This window comes from Stomoxys calcitrans, chromosome 1 (genome assembly GCF_963082655.1).
Source record: "Stomoxys calcitrans chromosome 1, idStoCalc2.1, whole genome shotgun sequence".
NCBI lineage: Eukaryota > Metazoa > Arthropoda > Insecta > Diptera > Muscidae > Stomoxys > Stomoxys calcitrans.
In genome coordinates, this window is record NC_081552.1 from 70,085,366 (window position 1) to 70,111,806 (window position 26,441).

The window sequence follows — 26,441 nt, forward strand, 5'->3', positions numbered from 1 at the left end:
AGAAGACATTTTTGAAACTGTTATAAACCCAGATTTTTGGCCCCAAGGCATTTATCCGAGAGTTTATCTTCAAGGAGACCCCCTGAGCTGATGTTGTTTACCTCCCAATTAACCCGGCACGGGATGACTATGAGCACCACACAGGTTGGAACCCTCAGCTCTGATTTGTGTGCTGTTCATCGTCATTACGAAAAGCTCAGCTGGGAGCTACCGGGCGCGTCCACAGGTTGCGGATAGTGGAATGCTCCATATACGGAGTAGCTGGAGCTACAGTCGCGGACAATCAGCGGTATCGAGTGGAGAGTCTCAGTGAGAGGTCGGTTGGCGCCGGCTCTTGCATAAATACTGAGTGCCTATGATACTCGATATGACAAGGCGAGTTATTGGCGCCTTTAAATAACCAATGGCCTAAACGTTCCCGCGGCGATCGGTCCTTTGGACCGGAACTAGCTTGCTCACATACGGAGCTTGACGAGGATCGCCACCTCCACATACCAATGTGGTTACAACAACAACAACAACAACAACCTCCCAATTAATTCTAACTCTGATATAACTCCAAACAAACGAATGTTTCATTTGCTGCTGATCACGTCTTTAGTATATCAAAATGTTAGAGGGTTAAATACAAAACTTTCGTCTCTTTACTCTTTAATTTCGATTATCATGTTATAGCTTTTACTGAAACTTGGCTTCAGAATAAGGTATACGATTTTGAAATATTTACTACATTCCAAATGTCAAATGTATAGGCGTGATCGACACAATAAAGTTGAAAAAACTGAAGGTGGTATACTAATAGCGGTCTTCGCTGAATTTTCTTCTCAAGAAATAATAGTAGAATCTTCCTCGGATATTGAATTTGTAGCCGTAAAACTATTTTTTAAGTAAGTTTCAATATTTATTTCATATTCTGCTAAAAAAATTTTACAAAATAAATTTAGTTGAAGGGCATACATAATTTTATTCTATATACCAAACTTTTGTTAAGCCAGCAAAAATTAAAGCTTCAACGAACCGAACGTGGATAATCGAGAGACACTGATTTGGACCGTCATTGTTCGTAACAGAACACCGCATGCAAAATTTCAGCCAAATCGAAAAAAAATTGCGGCTTGTAAAGACTCAAGAAGTCAAATCGGGAGATTGGTTTATAAGGGAGCTATATCAGGTTATAAACCTACTTGGACCGTACTTGGTTGTTGGAAGTCATAACAGAACACCACAATCAACATTTTAGCCAAATCGGAAAAAATTGCTGCTTGTAAGGGCTCAAGAAGTCAAATCGGGAGATCGGTTTATATGGGTGCTATATCAAGTTATAAAACGATTTGAACCTTACTTGGCACAGTTGTTGGAAGTCATAACAAAACACTATGTGGAAAATTATAGCTAAATTGGACAAAAATTGCAGGTTGTAAGGGCTCAATAACTCAAATGGGGAGAGTCATAACAGACCATTACATGCAAAATTTCAGCCAAATCGGACAAAAGTTGAGGCTTCCAGGGGCTCAAGAAGTCAAATCGGAATATCGGTTTATATGGGAGCTATATCAGGTTATAGACCGATTTGAACCGTACTTAGCACTGTTGTTTGAAGTCATAATAGAACATTACATTACATGCAAAATTTCACTCAAATCGAACAAAAATTGCGGCATCCAGGGGCTGAAGAAGTCAAATCGGGAGATCGGTTAATATGGGAGCTTTATTAGGTTATACACCGATTTGGACCGTATCTGGCACAGTTGTTTGAAGTCATAACATAACACTCCGTGTAAAATTTAAGCGAAATCGGGCAAAAATTATGGCTTGTTAGGGCTCAAAAGGTCAAAACGGGAAATCGAATAGTGTTACCTTCAGTATGACCTTGATGGTCTTTACGAATGGTGCAACAAGAACATCATGGAACTTAATATTTAGAAATGCAAACATATATAATTTCCAAGAATAACCTCTCTTAACACTAGCTACTTTTTAGGTTACAATGAACTGGAAGTAGTCTATAGTTTTAAAGACCTTGGATTGCTTCTAGACCAACGCTTAAACTTCCATCAACACATCTCAATGGTTGTAAACAAAGCACGTCATGCTCTTGGCTTTATGAAACGCCGGAGTAAAGAGCGATTTTTCTGTAACGAAAATCTTATATACTTCGCTAGTCAGAAGTACTATTGAGAATGGTTCAGTGGTATATGACCCGTATTATAATAATCATGCTGATTTGATAGAATCGGTTCAAAAACAATTTCTACAATGTTGACTTCGTCGAAATGGGTGGGACAGAATTTCATTACCTTCGTACGAGTATCAATTAAATTTTAAAAAATTTTCTACATAAAAAAGTCGTAGAACAATGCTTAACTTTACGTATTTAACAAAATACTATTATTTTCTTTAATGTTCCTATCAGACCTACCAGATATTTTGATCTTTTGAATTTGGATTTTTTAAAAGAAAGTAAATGCATATTTAATAAAACTTAGAATGAACTTTAATCAAATATACTTTTTTACACTTTTTTCTAAAGCAAGCTAAAAGTAACAGCTGATAACTGACAGAAGAAAGAATGCAATTACAGAGTCACAAGCTGTGAAAAAATTTGTCAACGCCGACTATATGAAAAACCGCAATTACTTTTTGGGCAACCCAATATATAACCAACTATGCCAATAACGATCCTTTTCGGCACCTATGTTATGAATTTAATAAACTGAAAGATATAATAGATTTATCTGAGAAACGAGAAAATTTAAAAAGGGAAATTGTAATATATTTAAAATTGTAATATATTTCTTAAACAAATATGTGTGAGTATGCGGCTAGTAGTTGTAGCCACATTTGCGTGTGGATTTGGCGATCCTCGTCAAACTCTTATAGGCGAGCAAGCTCGTTCCGGTCTATACGACCGATCGTCGCGGAAACATGATGGCCATTGGTTATTAAAGGCGCCAATAACTCGCCTTGTTGTATGTCGTTGTTGTTGTAGCCACATTTTCATGTGGAGGTGCGGATTATCTCGAAGTTCCTGTAGGAGCGCAAGCTCGTTTCGGCTCAAAGTACCGATCGCCGCGGGAAAATTATGGCTATTGGTTATATAAAGGCGCCAAAAGTCGCCTTTTCGTATCGAACAGTATTTAAGTAAGATCCGGTGCCACCCGGCCTCTCACTGAAACTCTTCACTCGATACCTCTGATTGTTGTTGTTGTTGTTGCAGCAGTTTATTGTGTTCTATTTTTCGTCTGCTTGATTCTGTTGAGTGTCAAGACCCAGGAACTCTGCGACTAAGATGGGGTGCGTCCACAGGGATCTGGGTCTGGCCGGACAGTTAAATAGGTGACGTGTATCGTGCGGTCCCTGGTTACAATCGGGGCATACATCTTGTACGTCGGCATCAATCCTTGCTCTATAGGAGTTAAGGCAGCTGCATCTGCCGGAACGTTATTGGGCCAGAACGACTCTGGTTTGCCGGGGGAGGTCAATTTCTTCAGGTGCAATGGGAAGCGGTCGTTCTCCAAGGACTACATTCACCCGGTAGCCATTTACCGCATCTGCTACCGTGTCTGCATGAATGTTGTTTAGACCTGCTTGATATGCAGCTTGATCTAGAGGTTCTCTTGTAGCGCTGAACTTCACGCTCTAGATCATGTAGATCTACCTTAAGACTTTTGGGCGGTAGATATCTATCCACAAGATGATGATTTGGATGGACTCTGCGATAACAGCCCAAAATGTATTGCATAGACAGTATGTAAAACAGTGTCGGAGATATCACACCACCTTGGAGAACTCCCTGTTTCACTATACGGTGCTTCGACTAAATTCCACCAATGACTGGCGACCACACAGATGATTCGCGACCCAGCGTTTCAAGCTTGGCTGGAGGAACGTGTTGGCGATGTCCTCAAATAATTTGGCATGACTGACCGTGTCGAATGCCTTCGATAGGTCCAGTGCCACGAGGACCGTCCTATCACAGGCCTGGGCTGATTGAAGCCACTGGAGAAGGGAGATCGGTCTGTACGACTCCCCCAAACTTGGGTCTTTTCCGGGCTTCAGTAGCAGGATCACTCTACCATTATATGAGAGTGTTCAAAGACAGGTTAAGGACAGCAGAGAGGTACTCAACTCCAGGTGTATCCAGATTCTTCAACTTCGATGTAGAGATTCCTTTGGCGCCACGGATGACGTTCGTAACTTCGCCCACGGTAAATTGTGATGGCTGCTCATCGGCCACGAATACGGCGAATGGCTCTCCTTCTTGCCCTCTCTCTCTCGGGATGCACAATAAATTGACGGTTGAACAACCTGGCGCATCTCTTCGGATCAGTCACGGTTATTTCGCCAAAAGTGACTGAGGTTCTGTCATCCCGTCTACCGGGGTTCGAGAGTGACTTAACAGTAGACCACAGTTTTTCTACACCGGTGCCAAAGTTACATTGCTCCAAGTGTTCCAAACACAAATTCCGCTTATGTTCGCTGACTCCCTGTTTATTTCCAAATTTAGCTCGCTGATTCTGGGGTTAGCGGGTCCATACCACGAATCCCATCACGCTCGTCTGCGAGTACCACTACTTGCGGCGGGAAATTGGGTCGCATTTGGGGCATTCAACCGGCTGGTATAAAGCGAGCGACTGCTGCGTTAATGATGTCTCAGAATTTCCTCTCGGCCACTAGCACATCAGAGGGGGGTGACAGTTCACTGAAGCGGCGATTGGTATACTCTCTGAAGCCAGCCCAATAGGCCTTCTTATGATTGATAAAAGTCCGGCGCTCAGATGTTATAAAGTTGGGTGGTCGGTCGATGGTCAGAATTATGGGGAGGTGGTCTGACCCCAAAGAGATGACGGCTTGCCAGGATACGTTACTCAGGAGATCAGGGGATGCAATGGAGATGTCTGGCGAGCTGCTACACCTCTTCGTAATCCTAGTGGGGGCATCCGCATTCACCGTGCAAGACGTGGAGCTTTCAGTCTGCTCTGCCAAAGCTATGAAGTGTGATGCGCATTAAAGTCCCCTAGAACCAGACGATTATGTCCAGATAGGAACCCACTTATATCGGGGTTGTAGGCTCGGCCATTAATCGGGGCACAGCTACCAACCGGCGGTAAGTACACGTTGTATAGCTCTATCTCGGCAGTACCGGACCTGACTGCCATCCCCATGCACTCCATGTAGGGGTCACTAGCGCCAGGCGCAGGCGAGATAGGTCTATATTGCACGGAATGGTGTATAACGAAGACCAATCTCCCATCTCCATTCCTTGAGCGATCCTTACATTGCACATTGTACCCGTGACAACTGTGCAAGCTGCAGGTGTTGGTCAGCTTTGTCTCCTAGATCGTTGCGACTAAGATGCTCTTCCGACTCATGAAGTCCACAATCTCATCAATCTTGCCACGGAGTCCGTTGCAGTTTAACTGCAAAAACGATACACTTTCCAGCACTGGCCTGGCAATATTTGGGCTGGGATGCTACCGTTGCGTAAATTGCCGTACAGGAAAGGTCGGGGGGTCACATAGTCCGACGACGAGGACGCAGAAGGCGACGACGACGACGTTTGTGACGCACTGCTGGCTATGTTCGCACAGCACCTTGCGAGCAAGATCGGAAATGTACCCACTCCATGCACCGGTTACACCTCACCGACACCGACCGATGATGGAGGCGGTTCTGGAAAACCGAACAGAACCAGGATCCGGGGTTTTCATCAATCCCGGCACGGACCAGAAACGTGCGGAGAAGGCACTCCGGGATGTGCCTCTCCCATGACGAAAAAAGACGAACACGTACACTGAGGCGGCAGCCCTTGCCGATGAGGGTTCCATCGGGTCAATCCGGTGCGTACAACCGGCTGCCATGGGATTGCCTCTGATTGTCACCGACTGCAGTTGCAGCTACTCCGTATGGAGCATTCCACTCTCCGCAACATATGGACGCGCCCGGTAGCACCCAGCTAAGCTTCTCGTGATAACGAAAAACACCACACGGATTGATGTTCAAAGTTCCAGCCTGTGTGGTGCTCATAGTTATCCCGTGACGGAGACCTGCGCATCTATTCACAACTAGCAACATGCAACTCTGCTCTTTAAACGTCAAAACTTGCATTACTTCTATCAAAAATCTTACTGGCTCCTGGGCTACTCAATTTTGCTGTCAATTGGCACCCAGCCTTCATAAGTAAATTTTTGTAAATACGGCTGTTAGTCTTTTAGAGTCGCAAGTGTCAACAACAACGAGCATCATAGGCACTCATTATTTAAACAAGAACCGTTCCCGCCCATCCTCTTACTGAGACTCTCCACTTGACACCACTGATCATCCCCGACTGCATTTGCAGCTACTCACTACAGAGCATTCCACAGTTGTAGTTGTAGCATTGTTTTGTACACTGAGGCGGCAGGACTTGCCGTATCGGGCCAATCCGATACGTACCAGTTATATGTATCGGATTGGCCCAATGGAGTTTTTTGTCGGCAAGGACTGCCGCCTCAGTGTATAAGTTCAGTGTATTAGTTTAGAATGATAAGAGGACTGTCTGGGGCGAATGCAAACAGGGTGTTCATATTCATCCAATCCAGGTCAGCTCGTTGTTAACCTCATTATCCTCTAGTTGGCAAGTATCGATGGCACTATTGATAGTTTAATTTTTGTGTCAATATCGATAGTTTTAACATTATCGATACTACAGACAAAATTTTTGTATTGAAATGTACAAAGGGTACATTTGTTAAAAATGATTGGATTAACCAACAATTACCAAAATCATAAGCCAAATGTTAATTTTTTTTTTATAGAAATTCTTCAAAATTAATTTTCTTTATAATAATCATTATGTAACACTGTGGAACTGTTTGGATAATAGTATTAGGTGAGAAGGGTGAAAAAGGGTTTAGAGTTCTCAGACCAAAAAATTGTAAGGCGCTTTTAATATAACATTGATCGAAGACGGGTCAACAAATCTCTCAATATATAGCACGAGTATAGTTGATTGGACCGGTCGAAATTGTCTTTTTATATGTCTTCTTTGAAAATATGCAAATTTAAATATTTAAAAAATTGTCGATACCATTGATAAAATTGATATTTAAGAAGAAAAAATATCGAAACTATCAAATTGAGCGAAAGGGGTGGTCGTTGACCACCCCTTTTGGTCAACGACCCAACAAAACCTTACAGCTTTTGCCACTACCAACCGGAGAAGTAAGGCTAGAAAAAATGGAGCCTCTAGATTAAGCTTTGCATTAGGCAGTTCTAAACGATATTCACAAGAATACATTAGCGTTTAACAGTAACCGAATTGACCCGAAAATTGATAAAATTTTCCGTCCTTGGCAATCCACAGTAGTTCAGGTGACAGTACGTTCGAGCAGATACAGCCTATTGGTTTGGGATTGATACCAATTTATTATATGTAGTCCCGCTTGTAACCAAGGAGAACAGAATACAATCATCTGTCCATCTTATCTGTTCGACCAATCCTATTCAACTTACAATCAGATCACTTTGAAAGCAACTCATTAATTCGCAGGGTTTCCAGATCTGGATATTTAATAGAACTTTGCCAACGAATAATGGATGACATCATAACACTAAATTAGACAACAACAAGCTTTTAAGTCATAGGTTTATTAAACAACTTCAATATTAACTCCTTTTGTACGAAGCAGCAACTAGAATTTCTAGGCTTTCTATAACCAAGTATCAACAGATGTATATACATAAAATATAAAAGGCTGATATTATTATTCGTAACCAAAATCACTTGGACAAGCAAGGTTTGAGGATAGCATATCGCTCTGAAGAGTCTAATAGTTCAAGATTTAGATCTTTAATACCTTTCTAAAGCAGAAAATTGGAAATTTTTCGTTTTACGTGAATTTGAAATTCATTCCCTTTATCATTGAGCTTTTAACTTTAGTCGGAGTGCATTCATTGATTTGAGAGAATACCCAGTTCCTCAATGGAATGTTCATGGGAAATTTAGGGATCGAGTATGGATGGCAACTCAACTATGGTTGCGTTGAGAGAAGATAAAATCATGAAATAAAAATTAGAATTAAGTTAGAAATTTTTGTGTTTCATTCAATATCTATGTTTTGAACGTTCAGCTACTAAGTAAATTGTAAAAATCATGCAATTCAATACAGATATGGAAAATTCGATAACAAATTTGCCCGTTGGCAAATTAAAGAGTCCATAAAGGCAACCACAATGGCAGGATTTGCACCCTTCACCTTCAAATTGAGCAAAGCACGTTGTAGTGTAGAGGGCTTCCCACAGAAAATATCTAAGTGTACTAGTAAATCGATCGCACTTGCACTTTGAGCGAGCTTCAATTTAGAAAAGTAATTATTGTAATTGATAAAATAAAAATGTAACTTGCCAGTTGGTGAGAGATAAGGACTCTTTTGCTCCTTTTTAGGTATCGATATTTTCAGCGGTGAATATATAACATTTGAATTATCCATCGGTATTAAATGTGATGCCCCAACCGCGGAACCGGTATGATGTTGCTGTTGCGATGTCACATGTTGCATCGGTTGACCACCATGGCCATGCATTTGTTGTTGATGATGATGCTGTTGATGATTCAGCTCATCAGCCGAGGCAGGTGATATAATAACTTGATGGACATTACCGGTGCTATTGCCGGTAAGGCCGCCCCCACCACCACTACCACCACCAACATGACCACTTAGTATATTATGTGAAGAGGCGGAGGAAGAGGATGAAGATATATTATGATGATTATTATTCAAGGAGTTATTACTCAAGTTATTGAGGCCGCCACCACCCAGAACATCTGGTGGAGTATCTGAATGCAAAAAACTTTCAAATTGTATGCGAATCTCGGTACTGGGAAAACGAAAGTAACAGCTTGAATAAAAAGGAAAGACAAAAAAACAAAAGTTTAATTAGAATGTTGCCTTTTTTGTCGACATTTTTTTTTAAGTAAGTAGCTCCATAACTCAAAATCTTATTACAACATACCTGGCTGGCAGTTTAAGATGATCTGCATTGCGTCGCTGTAAGAAATCGTCAACGAAAATGCCATTTTTACTTAGACACTGTACGTAAAAGTCCCTAGTGTCGGGATCAAATAACACTTGAAAATGTTTGCGAGATACCAAATTATTCTCGGCTACATGGAAATGAACATGAGAGGTTGAGGAGTTTCGTCCAATAATGGTGCAGGTTTCAGTGATGTATAGGAGTTCATCTTCAAATTTGAGAAAGCCCACAGCATGATCAGGAGGTGGCGGTGGTCTCGGTTGTTGTTGTTGTTGAGGGGCAGGTGGGGTTGCTAGTGTCATCATAGAGTTACGACTATTATTTATTGTGGCAGAATTCGAAGAGGAATTGTTGTTGTTGTTATTGTGAGCAGGTGAGTTTAAGCCATCATTGATGTTGTTATTATTATTGTTATTGTTGTTTAAAGCTGAGCCATGATGCAGTTGCAACATATCTTTAGCTATAGCCACAGTCGCAGCGTCGGCCGTAACCGTAACACTGCTGCTGTTGCTTGTATTTAAGTTATTGTTGCTTATGGTGAGGCTGTTACTGCAACTGGTGTCCGAAGTTGGTTTTGAATCGTTTGTGTTGCAGTTACTGTTCCTATTGATGTTCACGTTCCCGTTGTAGTTTAAGTTGTTGTTTTTGTCGTTGTCGTTGGTGGTGGTATTGTTGTAATTTTGGGTAAATTGGGTGGGCGGGGTATTAAGGCTGTTACTTGTAGTCGTAGAACCGGTGGCCATGAAATTTTAAACTGCAAAAAAAAAATTTTGTTAGGAAACCAAAGCAGATGTAGGCATATAAATTTTAACTATGTAATCGCGACCTCTTACTGAGGCTCCACTCGATACTACTGATTGTACTCGTAAAATAACATTACGAAATAAGCAAATAAAACAACATTTGCAGCAAAAACTGGAGTGTGCCAAAGGGCCCTTTCGGTGAGCAAGCACATTCCGGACCACAGGAGCGATCCCCGTGAAAACATTAATAAAAGGCACCAATAATTCGCCTTGTCATATTACAGTTATTCCGTATGGAGCATTCCACTATCCGCAACCTATAGACGCGTCCGATAACTCCTAGCTAAGCTTCTCGTGATAAACACCACTCAGTTCGGAGCTCAAACTCGATGTGGTACTCATGTTGTTGTTGTTGTATAACATTGATTATTTAAAGGCGCCAATAACCCGCCTTGTCATATCGAGCATCATAGGCGCTCAGTATTTGTTCAAGGGCCGGTGCGGCCCGGTCTCTCACTGAGACTCTCCGTTCGATACCGCTGCCGTTGCAGTTACTCCGTATGGAGCATTTAACTATCCCCAACATGTGGACGCGCCCGGTAGCTCGCAGCTAAGCTTCTCGTGACATCAATGAACACCACACAGATCGGACCACAATGTTCCAGCCTGTGTGGTGCTCACTGCTATCCCAAGCCGGCCACCCATAAAGTAACCCACTACAAACGCCTCTCAATGTCGGCCCTACGATCTGCGAAAGAGCAAGGAACAAGAACAGAGTCCTCAAATCTTTGGCCGGCAGCACCTGGTGAATGGACAAGGAACCCCCCTTGACGACCAGGTAGAGTTGGCAAAATATCGATGGCACTATTTTATTTTTTGTCTGAATATCGATTGATATTTTTCCTGCCGATACTATCGGCAAAGTCCAATTTTTTGCAAAATTGAACAAAATGTAAGCGATCCGACACTGAATGTATCCCATAAGATACATTATATTAAATTTGGTTTTGCTCGGTGCGAACATTAATAAATCATTCTCCTGATTTATACTTCCCATTTTCATTTGAAATATAGTCGATGGCAAATTAACGATAGTATCGATACTATCGATATTTATTAAAGGAAATATGGAAAATATGGATTGCTGCGATTATTGAAAGTTTGTTATCTCTACGATCAGGCGGCCGGTGATAAACTATGCGGCTACGTACTGAACCACAGGGTTGTGCAAAACCTACAAACCTGTCAGAACGCTGCACTAAGGACCATCACAGGATGTCTCCAAATGGCGAGCACATATCATATCATCCTTAGGGTTAAGGACTACTGTGAACTTCTATCTAAACTGCCATCGAGTGAAACACTCGAGTCATCAGGTTGACCCAGGAGGACCAGAGCTACTCTGGCCCATCTGAGATCAGGTGGTGTAACAGACTGAACTCGTATCGTTCAAGATTAGACGATACTATGCAAAAGTCTGCCCAGAGTGCGTCACTACACCACAAGACACCAATCACCTATTTAGATCAATCCGATGGTCAGTATACTGCCGCCTCAGTATACAACACACTGCTACAACAACAACAACAACAAAAACCTATTTAGATGTCTATCGGAACCAATAAATCTGACTGCAGAGTAGAGATATGCACGTGAGTGACATTCCATTCACGCGCGACAACAAATTTTACTCACGCACGACATTTTTATGTCGACTCACGCTCACGAGACGAACATTTTACTCACGTACGACTCACGAACGCATTGAACGTACGAAAATTAATGTATACAATTTATCAGCCCTGGATAACCAGTTATTTGATCATTTCATTTTTATGCATCTGTAAACAGATCCGTACATTAAAATACCGTTTGATATAAGAGCATGAAAAACTAATTGTTTTTCGTTATTTTTTTAAAGATTTGTCGTGATTTTCGCCTGAGTATTGAGGGTCTCGTGAGTCGTAATAAGTGTCGTGATTGTTATCCAACCATTGCCGGATCAGGATGATCTCAGAGATCAATATATACATGTAAACGTGTGGCTATGGTAAAATCGATTTTTTTTGTTTAAATGGTACATATTGCGATTTTTTTAAATTAAGTTTGGTACATATGTATGTATATTACAAAACTCGCTAGGAACTTATTCAAAGGGATCAAAAAGGAACTATCCAAAAGCCAGGATTTCTCAATTTATTTTTTTGCTCCAAATATGAATTAGATCAATGATAATGGGAAATGGATTCGAATGGACTTAAGGCTGGTACAATATTCACTTTTCTCGATATTTTTCGTCGATTCTTTTCTTTAGATAATAGATTTTAAAGAAAAATAATTTGCTGATTTCATTCAGTAGGAATTCCCTCACTACTTATGGTAAAATTTTAATACAATTGTTATTTGTGTTGTGTTTCAAAAAAGTAATCTTGAAAAACATGGGTTTTCAACGGTGAAAACGAACATAGTACCAGCCATTTGATGCACAGGACATGTAACAAAAACCACAAAAATGGTCAATGTAGATAATTACAATGGGCAACTCATTAGGGTGTTTTAAAGTTAATAACAATAATTAAGTAACTAATGCTTAATGACTAAGAAATATTTAAAAACTGATCCATGTTTAAATAATACTTTACTTGAAGGAGATTTTAAATTTTAAAATAATTTAAATTTAGTATTTAATTATATTGCAATAGAAAGCAATATAAGTCTGAAGAACGTATATTAGTACAATAGAAAGATATATAAGTCTGAAGAAATTTTTTAAGTGTGCGATAACCATTGCAAAAAAAAATGTTTTGATGTGTTCGTCGTGTCTTTGATTTTTAGGACGTTGATATTTGATGATGAGTTGAAAATGTGAAAAACTAATTGTGTGCTGTGATATCATAGTTTTGCCGGAACAAATGGTTTGGAAAAATTCTTTTGTTTTACACCTATATTAATCCCTGTGACAAGGTCTGTATGTTTGGTACCCTTAATGTTTGGATTTTTAGAATTTCACCGCTTCTTGTTAATTTTTTTAGTAACAGTAATGCCTTGGCTTTATAATTTGATATGGCGGGTTTTTTGTTTTGGCTTTTGTATTGTAAAAACAAATGTCTTATATTCCAATTCCTATTCGAATTTTCCAAAAGAGCGGTAAAAGTTAAAGTTATCATTACATAAATAGATACTTTCAATTTTCTATTTAAAATGGCAAACTGGCTATAGGTAATTCATTTTTATTTTTGTGTTATAAAGCCTTTTGGGATTTATTCATTACCAACCACGGCAACAAGACAAATTCTAACTTTTTAATAAACTTGTTTACAAAACACTTAAACCAATGCCTGTTTGCTGAAGAGAGCGCAAAAACGGGGTGAGTGAGAACATTGTGGTTGGGATAGAGGTATGTTACAAACATCAAAGCGAATAAATGGGATAAAACCATAACAAACTTCGGCAAAATTCCTTGGAGAAGGAAACCAAAACCTTTTTAAGGCGAACTCTTCTAACCAGAATCGCCGCCTATCGTCTGGTCTGTATATATTTGCGTGCGTTACAAGAAAAATATCCATCACGATTGAGAGAGCATGTGGTGACAACCAATATGGTGGAGATGTATGTGAAAAAAACAAAAGTAGTAACCCAACATACAAAAACAATTTATTGTTTGCTTTTCAGCGTAAGAAGCACAAACACATTTTATCGAAATGATGAGGACCCACAGGCGTTGAAGAAAATATGTACACATTATTGTTACACATGCATTTGCATGTACATACACACACACCGAATTTTAGCAAAGTAACTGAGCTATGTGCAAATTGTTTTATTTTGATTGAAAATCCACGTGGATTTTCTTCAAATGGACACGGATGGTGTTTATAAATATTACTCTTTTTTTTCTTATTCTCAAATCAAACTGATATTTAGGTTATTTTGCTTGTCGTGCAACTACTCCTCTGCTGCGCGGCACTTCCCATCAATTCGGTCAACGACAAACGAGGCAACAACAGAAGACCGACCGACCGAGTGTAGTACAAAACAGCACACAACACCACAAATTTGAACATAACCTTATTTTTTGTGTTCAATGTACATATTAATTACATTATTTACAAAAGGCAGGCCCCATACACCACACAGCGTAGGACAGCAAGCAAAGCAGTTGTTCTGCCTGTGCAATATATTTTTTTTTCATGAAAAACAAGAAAATGCACAATAAAAATATAGTCAAGGGAATTTAATCGCACACATACGAGCGCTTCCTATTTCTGTTAAATCTTTGCTTAGAACACCAACAAATAATAATAATAACAGAAACAATGAAAATAATAATAAAAATAAATATCCACAAAAAAGACCGCACAGAAAATTCTGTTAGGTGGCTATGGAAAAAATATGAACTTACTTGAATGTTTACCTTTTTTTTGTCTTTCTATTATTTGTTGTTATGTTTTGTGTTGCTAATTCTGAATCGGCAAAGTCACATACATGCACGCACGCATACACTCAGTCAAACTCACATCAGACGACGTTCTAGGCGAGAGATGGAAAGAAACGGACGTACGGCAAAGACGACGGCGACACAAGCAGCAATATGAGTGTTTGAATGTGTGTGATATTACTATTGATCGCGCAACTCTGTATTTTTCTGTTTTCACATACGGCACGATTCGTCGGAGCTCGTGTTTTGATTCTCCTGTTTCTTGTGTTTTATATTTTGTTGTTGTTGCAGTTTGGTGTATTTTATGTACTTTTTCACGAATAAGAAAAAATATGTAATTACAATACAATGTTGACGTTTCCCAACACTGGTGGCGTACGCTTGTTTCGTGTTGACGAGGAGGGCGGGGGCTCCACCTTCTACACAAATATAGATTCAATATACCTTCTGATTTTCTCTGAACTTAAATGCTGTTCAGTTTTGTAAAGTTCTTGACTTTGAAATATTTGCCGGAATTTATTTGTTGTTTTGTGCTTACCCAACTTTGTTGGTGCTGCTGCTATACGGATGTCGTTTCCTTTCCCTGTTTGCGCGCTCCCTTACACGTTTTTCTTTTTATTGTTGTGGTCTCCTCTATTAAACCCCATTCAAAATCGATTTCGTGCGTATATTATTTGTTTTGTTGTTGTAGTTGTTCTTGTAATTGCGGTCTTCTGGTGCTTAGTTCGCCGATGTTGTTCTTCTTTTTGTTCTTTAATTGGTGGTGGTGTTAATTTGAATGTTGTTTTTGTTGCTGCTCAACTGCCACTTATTCGTAGTAGTGTTGTTGAATTGCACACTGACACTGTAAATGAAATAACAAAAAGAAACGAAATAAAAATAAAGAATTCACCAAAATAAACACACACGCACACACATCCCCACACGTCCCCTACAATAAGAATATCACACACAACACACGAGCACCAGCCAGACACCAAAATACAACTCTGTCTTTGTTTTTTTGTCTTATTTTATTTTGCTCGAATAAAAGCCGCCGCTTTGTTTTTTTTGGTTGGTTCGTTCGTTCGTTTGGCTCGTTCTTTCGTCGCAGCGCAAGACTCCACCTGTATATTTTTTCATAGATTTTGTTTTCCTCTTCCAGCTCGTAAATACACAACGCTTTTTCCCGGCCGCTGCTCAAGACCCCTCCCCTTCAAAACGGAAACCGACCCACCAAAAAAACCCCCTCTTTATGAAAATGAGCAAACGACCCTTTGGCAATTAAGCAAATAGAAAAAATCCTCCATTAACATCAACAACTGACGACGACGATTGCGTAAAACTAACTCACAGCAAACAGAGAAAAAAAACAACACAAAATAAAACACCACAAATACCGACTATTTTTTCTTTTCATTCATTGTTTCACTCATTCAAACATTTTTCCACCGTTTCATCTCGCAAATTTCAATGGTTTTTTTAAATTTTTACTATGCACGTATTTACAAATTATAATTGGATTGTACTACAATTGACAATTTTTAGGAAAAAGTTTATGAAAATATCTTCACTAATAGCACGTTTTTTCGTTCCCGTCTTAACAGAGTATTGCGGCTGTTGTTTCTATGTCGCGTATTTTTCTTCCATTTTCTTGCTCTCCATTTTTTTCTGTATATGTGTTGGTGTTTAGTGGGTATGTATATTTTTATTTCGACCAAGTGTTTACTTTAAATCGAACAGGGAAAAATGTTAAGCTTTAGCACTTTCTGTGGATTCGTTTTAGTTTACACAATGAATACAGGCATGGGCATGCGTTTGTATATTTTTTTGGATTTTTTTTATCAACAATTAAACAATAATATTTATTGTTTTCAACGCGGTTTTTAACTCGCCTGATGTGCACGAACACGACTACTAGTCGAAAAAGAACGAAAGAAAGAAACGCAAGAAAAATGTTAAAATATTGCAGCAACAAACTGACTACTCGTCGAAAAAGAACTGGTGGCAATACCAGTTGTTTTAGAGTGGCAAGACTAGTCGATATAGCATTAGCAATACTTGATAAAGAGTAGTCAAATGCATGATACAATTAAGGCAGAGTATTCTGTTCAGCTTTCGGAGTAGTTGCGAAAAACTTTAACAAAAGTTGAGTTTTAGTTACCCAATAAGCGTATTTCTCGCTTAGTATGGATGGTGAAAAATTCTATCCCCTTTTAGTTAGGCGGCTAATCCTATCGCCTCTTACTATCGCCGTCTGTTATAAGATATGGTGTCATTATTCAATTTGAGGAATTGAAAAGAGGAAGAACGTAACATATTTATTCATTGAGCGCGTGTCGAATGATACCAATCTCAAGATGTGCGCCATATAATAATACAGGAAAAAGCCAGAAAATAATAATTATTTGCGTAATGAATATTTTTCAAAAATAATTTCCATTACTGCTAGCAGTTATATTGCAAATGGTTTTATGCATGACATTATTACCAGGTAGAGTACCGTAAACAGCTGAGTAAAATTTTTTCTCGCGAAGTGCACTATCCCTCAAGTAGTAGTAGTAGTAGTATTTATTGAGTCTTTTCTTTTTCGATTACATTGGAATACTGGAATGTACTTATCGATAACAATATAATATACTAAGAACTATTGTTGTTTGGTTCTAATACACGATTATTTGTCTTATTTGCTACTTGCTTAACATGAACTTGTGTATATGAATGAAAAATCATAACAAATGAATTTTGTAAATAGAAGACTTGCTCCCGGTCCTCACTGTCTCTAACAGAGCTTGATTGTCTGTTAAATAATAAATAACCTTAAAATTAAAAAACATCTAAAACGAAATAACAATAAGTCTGTTAATCACTATATCGAACAGATCGGAATGGTTTAACCAAATAATAAATGTAGTAAAGTATCACAGATCGTGTGTATGAACTATCGAACGTTCAAATACATATATAAGGCAAGATATATCACATTTTCGTTTTGCTATTAGAATATATTGCAGGGTGATTAAAATTGTAATAATAATAAATTCCTATGATTTAATAAATTAATATGTACATATATATGTACATCCTCATCCTCTATGAGAGCCAGATGTTGTTGTTTGGAAAAAAATTGGTTGTGTGTGTATTACAGTTAAGAACCATGACACACACAAACAACGAAAAATTGCGCGAACTAGTAACATGCACATGCGCGAACAAATTTTATTCACAAAATCAGAAGTACAATCACTGATTTTGACAAATAGTGTACTCAGCATTTTGTTGTTGGGCAACTGCCACTACCTGCAAATGAATATACCTTGGTGGCAGTTGCCCAACAACAAAATATTGAGTGCACTATCTGTCAAAATCAGTGATTAGTGCAACTCTGATTTTGTGAATAAAATTAGTTCGCGCAATTTTTCGAGTTTGTATACGTCATGGTTTTTAATTTTAAAACACACACACACCCAAAGCTCGTTGACACGCAGCGCACTTCGCAAGAAAAAAATGTATTCAGCTGTTCACGGTACACTACCTGGTAATTATGTCATGCACAAAACCAACAAAATATTGAGTGCACTATCAACAAAATATTGAGTGCACTATCAACAAAATATTGAGTGCACTATCTGTCAAAATCTTTAGTGCAACTCTGATTTTGTGTATGTTCTAGTTCGCGCCATTTTTCGTTGTTTGTGTGTGTTCATGGCGAACAAATTAAAGGTGGTCTCTAAGTACAACAACAACAAATTATATGGTACAATCCGCAACAGAGAGAATGCAAACAAAATTAAACATCTTAATACCGCCAAAACTGGCCGCCTATTAAAAGCTGTTCGCATGAGACCACCTTTTTAAATCCGCCTTGGTATGTGTTATGGTTCTAAACTATAATACACACACACATACACAACCAAAACTCGTTGACAGGTAGTTCACTTCGCGAAAAAATTGTACTCAGCTGTTTACGGTACACTACCTGGTATGTCATGCACAAAACTGTATCTTTGTCTACTATTGTTAAATAACAACCTTTTAGAATCCCGTTGCCAATGATAATAAACAATAATTTTACTTATTTTATGCCAAATAAGTTGTTTAAATTTAGTGACGTCTGCCCACAATGTAAGCGGCTAATTTATGCCGCGTACAAGTTGGTTACGCAAATGAATTTACAATTACTGACATGAGACTTTGCTCAATGAAATGTCAAAATTTGCCGTGCTGTCAAAAATCTTACTAGCCCCTGGGCTACTCAAAAATTATTCACCACAGTTAACATCATATTTTTACTATCCCTACAACTTTGCTACCATTCGGTCTCATTTGTACAGGATTCAATAATAGAAAGTTAGGTCACTTGCGAAAACATAAAGTGGATTATGGATGTCAAATCTGCCGTCTTCAAATAGAAGAAAACGTTAAAAAAGAATGGTAAAAGAAAGATGCTGATAAAGGACTTTGGAAAGTCGAGCTTATTTAACTTCTAAAGGTTGGTACTATATTCAGTTTTCGTGGTGAAACTCCATATAAAAAAATAAGCGGAAAATATTGATGAAAAGTTTTAACTTGTTTTTTAATCTAGTGAAAATGTACATTTCACGACTCCCAAGAAGAGCGCAATCACAATTGCTGCGCAACAAGTCGTTTTCTTACGTAAAATAAACGCCATCGCCAAACTTCCACTTGTAACTAAGAGTTTGTTAGTGTTAGTGATCTTGCTCACATGCATGACATAATTACCAGGTAGTGTACCGTAAACAGCTGAGTAAAATTTTTTCGAGCGAAGTGCACTATCTGTCAACGAGTTTTGGTTGGGTGTGTGTATTATAGTTAAGAGCTATTGCACACACAAACAACGAAAAATAGCGCCAACTAGTAACATACTCAAATCAGAGTTGCACTTATCACTGATTTTGACAGATAGTGCACTCAATACTTTGTTTATGGGTAACTGCCATTACCTGTAAATGAATATATCTTTCTCACATGTACTTACTCGGGGTGGAAAAAAATGTTTGTGGATGCATAAATAAGAAACTATTTGTATAAAAATATAAATAAATAAAAAAAAAATAATAAATGAAAGAAAAATAAATAAATAAGAAACTATTTGTATACAAATATAAAAAGATAAATAAATGTACTTCTAAAATAAATAAAAAATGTTTCTTTCATAACAAGCTATTGCAATAAATTTGTATGAAGTACTTACGATTGTGAACGTGTTGTGCTTTGGGTCTTGCTATTACAACAACATTATTTTATACAAGCGGATGATGCTGGCAAAGGCTTTTGGAGAGTTGTGTTTATTTAATTTATACCAACGAAAAAACTACAAAATCTAATTATTTTTACAAATAAAAGCTGAATTCTTATTTAATATTATTGCGTTTCATTGCTTATTAATTTCGAAGCGGTGGGTTTTGGATGAAATTGCAACAACATATATGCATTTGAGTACGGTCCACACACTCACATTTGTGTGTAAACATGTACGTAAGCAGCTGGTAAATTGATTGGTTCCATATCAAAAAAAAAAAAAAAACAAAAAACAAACAATTGTGGTAACCTACACAAACTACCGAAAGAACGATTTATGGAAACTTTTTCCCCAAAAGAATGTAGTGCCAGCCTTAACAGTGAAAATACTACAATATCTAATGATTTTTACAAAAAAATGCTGAATTTGTCTTTTTAAATTGTTTTGTGTTTCATTATTTATTAATTACGAAGGGGTTGGTTTTGATTGAAATTAAAACAATATACATGAATTTCAGTACGACCCACACACTCACATTCGTATGATCACATGCACGTAAGCAGCTGATAAATAGTTTGATGCCATATTATTTTTTATATGTAAATGGCAACATATGGGCCAATTAAACCCAAAAAAGTCGAATGTGGTAACCTTGTCAAACCACCGAAAGAATGATTTTCGGAAATTTTTTCGTAAAAAAGAACGCAGTACCAACCTTCAATTGTTATTTAATAATACAAATCGTTATTTAATAATATCTATTAGTTTTACATGGCATAGTAAAACTTCTCTCCAAATGTTTTCTGATGGTTTCGCCAGGATTCGAACCCAGGCGTTCAGCTCATAGGCGGAAATTCTAACCTCTGTACTACGGTGGCCTCCTAAATATTTATAAAAATTATTTTATTTTAATATGTTATTATCCCTATAGAGACTATATTGGCTTGGGAAAACGACACTGATGACGGAAGATAACTAATGCAGTTTTCCTTCATGTGGATCTAGATTTCGTGGTATTGTGCGCAAAATGGTAAGATTGGTATTTATTACGATTCACTTTCATATGTATATTCATTATTTTCTTCATTACATTTTTTACTTACGGTATCCACGGCAATGAAGAGAGGCTCATAAAGGAAAGGCAATTTTTTCTTCCTTTTTTAAAAAATATAAATAAAAAAAAAATTTTTTGAAATCAATATATTACATGTTTTATCAAGGCGGATTTAAAAAGGTGGTCTCACGCGAACAGCTTTTAACAGCCGACCAGGTTTGACGGTATTAAGATGTCCAATTTTTGTTTGCACTCTCCTTGTTGTCATTTTTTTTCTCGTATATTCTCTGCTCATGTAGGCACACGTATACAAACACGCACACAAAATTCTTTGTGTGTTGGCAGAACGACGATCAGCTTGATAGCAAGATGGTGGATTGCACCATATGATTTGTTGTTGTTGTACAAATGAGACCACGTTTAATTGACTCGCCATGATGTTTTACAGCAATTTAGTCCAATAAATTAAATTTTTTTAATAATGCAAAAAATATCAATTATTCCTTTTATTAAATTGGTAAAAATGTTATTGGAGAGAACGGACAACTTTCAAATAAATGGTTTAGTGAGTAAATAACTGATTTAATTGGATTTTGAGCTTGTCATAAATCCAGCACGAGACTATTTTTCGCAATCGTTATTACTTCGTAAAGATTTATTGCAATAGCTTGTTATAAAAGAAACATTTTTTATTTATTTTAGAAGTATATTTATTAACATTTATATACAAATGATTTCTTATTTATGTATTCACAAATACTAAATTGTTTTCCATGCCGAGCAAGTACTTTCCTGTGAGCAATTTTTGCCGAGTTCGTTATGAATTCGGAAAGAATCTCGGCACAAGTTTCTGATTTTGATTTCGAATTTTTTGCGAAATCGTAACGAAAGTTGTATGGGCGGTTTACACGAATTCTGAAAGTTTTGTCAGGAGAAATTCGGAATTAGCATCAGATTTGCGTAACAAATTCTTTAAGAATTCGTAAGAAAACTCTAAGGAAATTTTGAGGGAATTTTTGAAATTGCTCAGATATTTCTGACGTTTTGTAAGATTTTCGTGCCAATTTCAGACAAAACTCTAAAGGAATATTCGAAATTGACCAGAGAATGGGAACATTTTCTGAGATTTAATCCGAAATACCAAACAGTTTCGAAAGTTCCATCGGAAAATCTGAAAAACTTCTTGTGTTTTGTGGAATTTTTCCTTAAATGTTGACTGTAATCTAAAAAAACATCCGAGGAAATACCGAACCCTCTGTAAAATTTCGGAGGTTTGTTTAGATTAGAAAATAGTCATATACTCTCCACATATTCGAACATATAGTCCGAATATTTTTCAAAACTTTTACTTTTATCTAGAAAAAATCTTAGGAAATTCTGAGTATTTTCTGATGTATGTTTAGAAAGTAATGAGAAAATCTCAAAATTTTCCTTTTTTTATTTGTTTTATTTTTAACTGTTTATTTAGAATAAAATAACAAAAGCAAACAAAAAGGCATTAAATATAATTAATTTCTCAATTATACATTCATTTAACAAATTATATTATTGGTTACTACTGCTGGAATGCTTTTAATCTTCTAAACACAAAATTTGACACGTGCAAACAATTGCAAAACAAAACCAAAAATCAATACAAAAATGTGCAGAGATTCTGAAAAAACTCTCAGCTGATGCTCATAAATACGAAAATTACGAAACAACAAATTCTTTACGATTATGTGCAGAATTTCGGTACAAACCCAATCGGTATACAAAAAATTTACCATGTCCGAGAATGTGCAGAGATTCTGAAAAAACTCTAAGCAATTGCTCGAAAATAAGAAAAAATACCACTAAGCAAAAAAATTCCCTTACGAGCATGTGTAGAATATTTGCAGATTTTCGGTCATAACCACAATAAAATGTGCAGAAGTGATCGAAAAATATCTGGCCGAAAATCGGATAAATTTCTAAAGAAAATTTTGAGAAACCGGGCAAATTTTCTTATAAAATAGCAGAAAACTTCGGAAAAAACCCTGACTTCAGAGCGCTCGGCAAAAATTGCTCACTGGGATGTGATCAAGATCACTGAGACTCACAAACACTTAAGGCTCTATTACACGACATGTAGGCATGTTGTCTTATGACATGTCAAATTAAGCTTATGATGAGTTGTACATGTCGTTTTATATAGAGGAAACTAACATATGAAAGTTACGTTTTACGATAGCACATCCAATTTTTTCGATTAGAATGTGTTCTATTCCTCCTAAAAAAAATAAAGAAACCTGCTGTTTTGTTGTCAGTCGAAAGAAAGTAATCCCAAATTAAATTGTTTACAGAAATGTATGATTTAAACAGCTTTCTCATAACTTTAACAATTATTACGCATAAAAAAATCAGATTTTGCTCAAATTTTTTGTCATACGTATGTATGTTATTTCCATTGCGTAGGGCGAATTACTACACTGGCTGAGAGTGTTGTTGGGCGGCTGTACGACGATAAAGAGATTTTCATGCATATAAACTAACCGCTCCAAATACAAATAATTTAAGAGAATTGAAATGTTATCTAAAGGTCACGAATGTACTAAAACCAGAGCTAATGCAATAAAATCAATATAGCTATTGACTCAAGATGGCTAATTTTTATGATTGAGTGAGAACGAGGTAATAAAAGAGGGTTAATCAGGCATTTTGGCGTCAGTGGAGAAGTAAAGTGCGTGATATCATAAATAAGATTCGTGTATTTAGAAAAAAAAAATAAATTTTAAATTCTTGCTTATTTTAATAAAGTCTTGAACCACGGTCATTGAAGAAAACTTTTTTTTTTTTGGTATTAGAATATTCCCGCGGGTGTTTTGGCGTATTAAAGGAAGTCGTTTTGCTGTTTATTCAACACTGTGGAAAATAAGTAAAGACACCGAAAAATATAAAGTAAGTTTTTAGGTCACCTTTCGATAGCCAATGGGTGTTTTAAACCCTGTTATTTACAGATAAAGTCTCCTGAACGACAGGAGATAACGCTTATTTTAATGCAAGTGCCTGAGTTAAGCCCAAGTGTGATTTCCCCCATTTGGAAACACATGTTGAACGGTGATTCTCGCAAACGCCACCATTTTTATCTGGCTTTTAAAAGGTAGGCCGCTTTTTATTTTATTGTGCCCATAAAGAGACGGGAGAAAAAATCTAGTCCCATTGCATCCAGACCGAGCAGTTTGGTTGGATGAAAAATCGTTGGTCGATGCTAATCCAGAGTTGGACAATTCTTGCCACTAACTTGCCCAAATTAGGGGAACTCTCCCAATTGGTTTTGGAAAGCGGAAGCTACGCCTGAATACGGCAATAAATTTTGTTTTGGTGATAGCAAAAACACCACCACTTGAATACTCCAACAATTTTAAATGTAAAGCCTTTGAAGAACAAATAAGTCACGCACACATACTCACCTTTACCTTGAGAAATAATCCAACTGATAACGTAAACCTTTGCTTTATTTTTTTTATACGTGTAGACGTAGACATTATTATTTTTTTTACTTTTTATTAATTTTTCTTGTACCTTTATTTTATTTATTATAAAACTTTTTTTATTAGACTTTTTTTAGCTAGCTTTCGTTTACATTTTTCATTTAATTTTATGTAATAGGATTTGCAAAGGGTTCATGTATACGCGTTTGTAGGGTATTTATTCCCAACAGTGTGTTCCTTCTAAGAGAGCTACCTTAGGTATGCCAGGTTTAACCTTTTTTTGTGGTATTTGATTTGATTATCTTTGCAAAATCTAGAGTGTAGTTTCATGTAACAAAAAAAATTAAAGATCAGGAGATTAAGATAATTGTTTTAATATTAAAGTTTTGTTAAAAGCACATGTAGACTCAGTTCTTGTCAGTTATTTTTAGTAAATACAGAAATAATAGAACGAATTTTGTGTTAGTGCTAGGCCTTTATATATTAAATATAAAATTTCTTATGTTATGACTTGTTTAAGGAAAATAATGTTGTGCTAAATAGCGCAAAAAGGGCGATGTTTACGTGAGGTAATAAGTGTGCTTTGAGCGGGTTTCAGGGGTCATGTTTGGAAGGAGAGGATGTATACATGACCATGGTAGGGTAGGGCGACTGGAGGATTCCATTTACCTCCCACTTAGGAAGAAATCTGTGCTTGTGTGTTAGTGTTGTCTTGTTTGTTAGAGCATTTTTTTTATTGATATGACCCCAAATGGGATGGGACCTCCCCTGAAAAGGCGACGAAGGCTAGCCGGTGCCCGAGTCATTTTTGGCCACAAATAGGGGCCTCGTAACACCATAACACACAAAAACAACGAAAAATTGCTCGAACTGCTCAAAATCAGAGTCGCACTAATCACTGATTTCGACTTATAGTGCACTCAATATTTTGTTGTTGTGCAACTGCCACTACCTGTAAATGAATATATCTTGAAGTTTGGCGATGGCGTTTATTAGGTCTGTTCGCGTACTTTTCCAGCAAAAATTTGCAAGCAAAATACCCGAACGACTCCCAGTAAAAATTTGTGCAAATATGCACAAATTTTTTAGTTCCCGTACACAGCTATTTTACGTAAGAAAACGACTTGTTACGCAGCGGCTGTGGTTGTGCTCTTTTCGGGCGTAGTGAAATGCAAATGTTCCCTAGATGAAAAAACAAGTTATAGCGAAACGAGCACTTTTCATCAATATTTTTCGAAAATTTTTTTTATATGGAGTTACATCGCTAAACCCGAATATGGTACCAACCTTTATATGGATTTTGACAGCATTCCGATTGAAAAGCTGAACAGAATTCTCAACTTAAGCTAGCCAAACCGCTAGACTGGTAAATAATACACAACAATTGTTTTATTCATAATTGTTTCTGTTTTGTTTTAAGCATTATCTTCACCCATGTTTGTTCAATAGATGTAAGTGTATGCGTTTGTCTGCAATCCCAGCTGTCAAAAGTTTATCACGACTTTGTCTTCAAAAACTTCTTTAAGAATTTGAATTGTTTTACCGATATGGCATATTTGCTGACGTGTTTTACAGATTGTTTGTTATAGAATGTTATCGTCGACGAATTCACTAACCATGTCACCGAACAATTTAGCAATTTTTTTAATTTTTTCTTCGAAAAACGGATGCTCTCTAAGGGTTGGTACCAAAGTATATTCATTTACAGGTAGAAGCAGTTGTCCAACACCAAATTTTGAATGCACCATCTTTCAAAATCAGTGATTAAAGCAACTCTAATTTCGTGTATGTCACAAGTTCGCTCCATTTTTCGTTGTATGTGTATGTTATGGGTCGTAACTATAATACACACTTACAGCCAAAAGTCGTTGACAGATAGTGCATTTCGCTAGAAAAAATTGTATTCAGCTGTTTACGGTGCGCTACCTGGTAATTATGTCATGGTTGGTACTCTATTCGTCTTTTCATGAGGACAACTGTCACACCCCAAAAACAAAAATAATTACTTGCGTGATTTTTGCGGGTTGTTAGGGACAAGAGTTTATTTAGTGAAATATATGTTTACATTTGCATTTTTCTTTTAATTTATTAAAAAACTGGACATCACGACACATTTATAATAAATAAAAAAATAAATAAAATGTAAAATATTGCAGCGAAAAATTTTAAAAACTAGTGGTCACTAACAAAAATAATAGAAAATAATTAGAATTGAAAAATGTGTGAAAAAACAGACGCCCTTTTTACAGTTATGTCCCAAGTTTGCAGTTTATAACAATTATTCCTTGTGTAGTATGAAGTCAAGATTATGTTAGTACAAAAAATTCGGTTGTTGGTTTAACCAGCTTAGACCAATGTGTTTTTAATTTCTTGCTTTTATTTCAAAACAAAACAACAAAAACAATTTAGAGAGTCTTAGCATTTGTGGTGTGTTAAATGTATGATCGCAATTTCAGCCCTTGCCAGAGGCCTCGTCAGGCAGTTATGCCACCAAAAG

The 26,441-nt window shown here is 37.1% G+C and overlaps 2 protein-coding genes across 10 annotated transcripts in view; one reads left to right on the forward strand and one right to left on the reverse strand.

The window, feature by feature from the left end:
* Positions 1–16,051, reverse strand: part of LOC106086841 (hybrid signal transduction histidine kinase M) — a 51,869-nt gene extending 35,818 nt beyond the window's left edge. For 2 of the 9 annotated variants that reach the window (XM_059362698.1, XM_059362671.1), the window contains exons 1-4: positions 15,109–15,302; positions 14,173–15,040; positions 8,995–9,769; positions 8,387–8,880 (exon numbers count right to left, since the gene is read on the reverse strand). In XM_059362698.1, the coding sequence (XP_059218681.1) occupies positions 8,387–8,880; positions 8,995–9,758 (1,258 nt within the window). In that variant the 5' untranslated portion in view covers positions 9,759–9,769; positions 14,173–15,040; positions 15,109–15,302. Of the gene's footprint in view, positions 1–8,386; positions 8,881–8,994; positions 9,770–13,859; positions 13,881–14,160; positions 15,041–15,108; positions 15,429–15,579; positions 15,871–15,904 lie in introns of those variants that run through there. The other 7 variants (XM_059362672.1, XM_059362683.1, XM_059362691.1 and 4 more) reach the window with 7 other exon arrangements.
* A 7,279-nt stretch (positions 16,052–23,330) lies between these two features.
* Positions 23,331–26,441, forward strand: part of LOC106093621 (peroxisomal biogenesis factor 3) — a 47,155-nt gene continuing 44,044 nt past the window's right edge. Inside the window, exons 1-2 of the mRNA XM_013260717.2 lie at positions 23,331–23,411; positions 23,471–23,613. The gene's annotated coding sequence lies outside the window, so the exon portion shown is untranslated. The remainder of the gene's footprint in view (positions 23,412–23,470; positions 23,614–26,441) is intronic.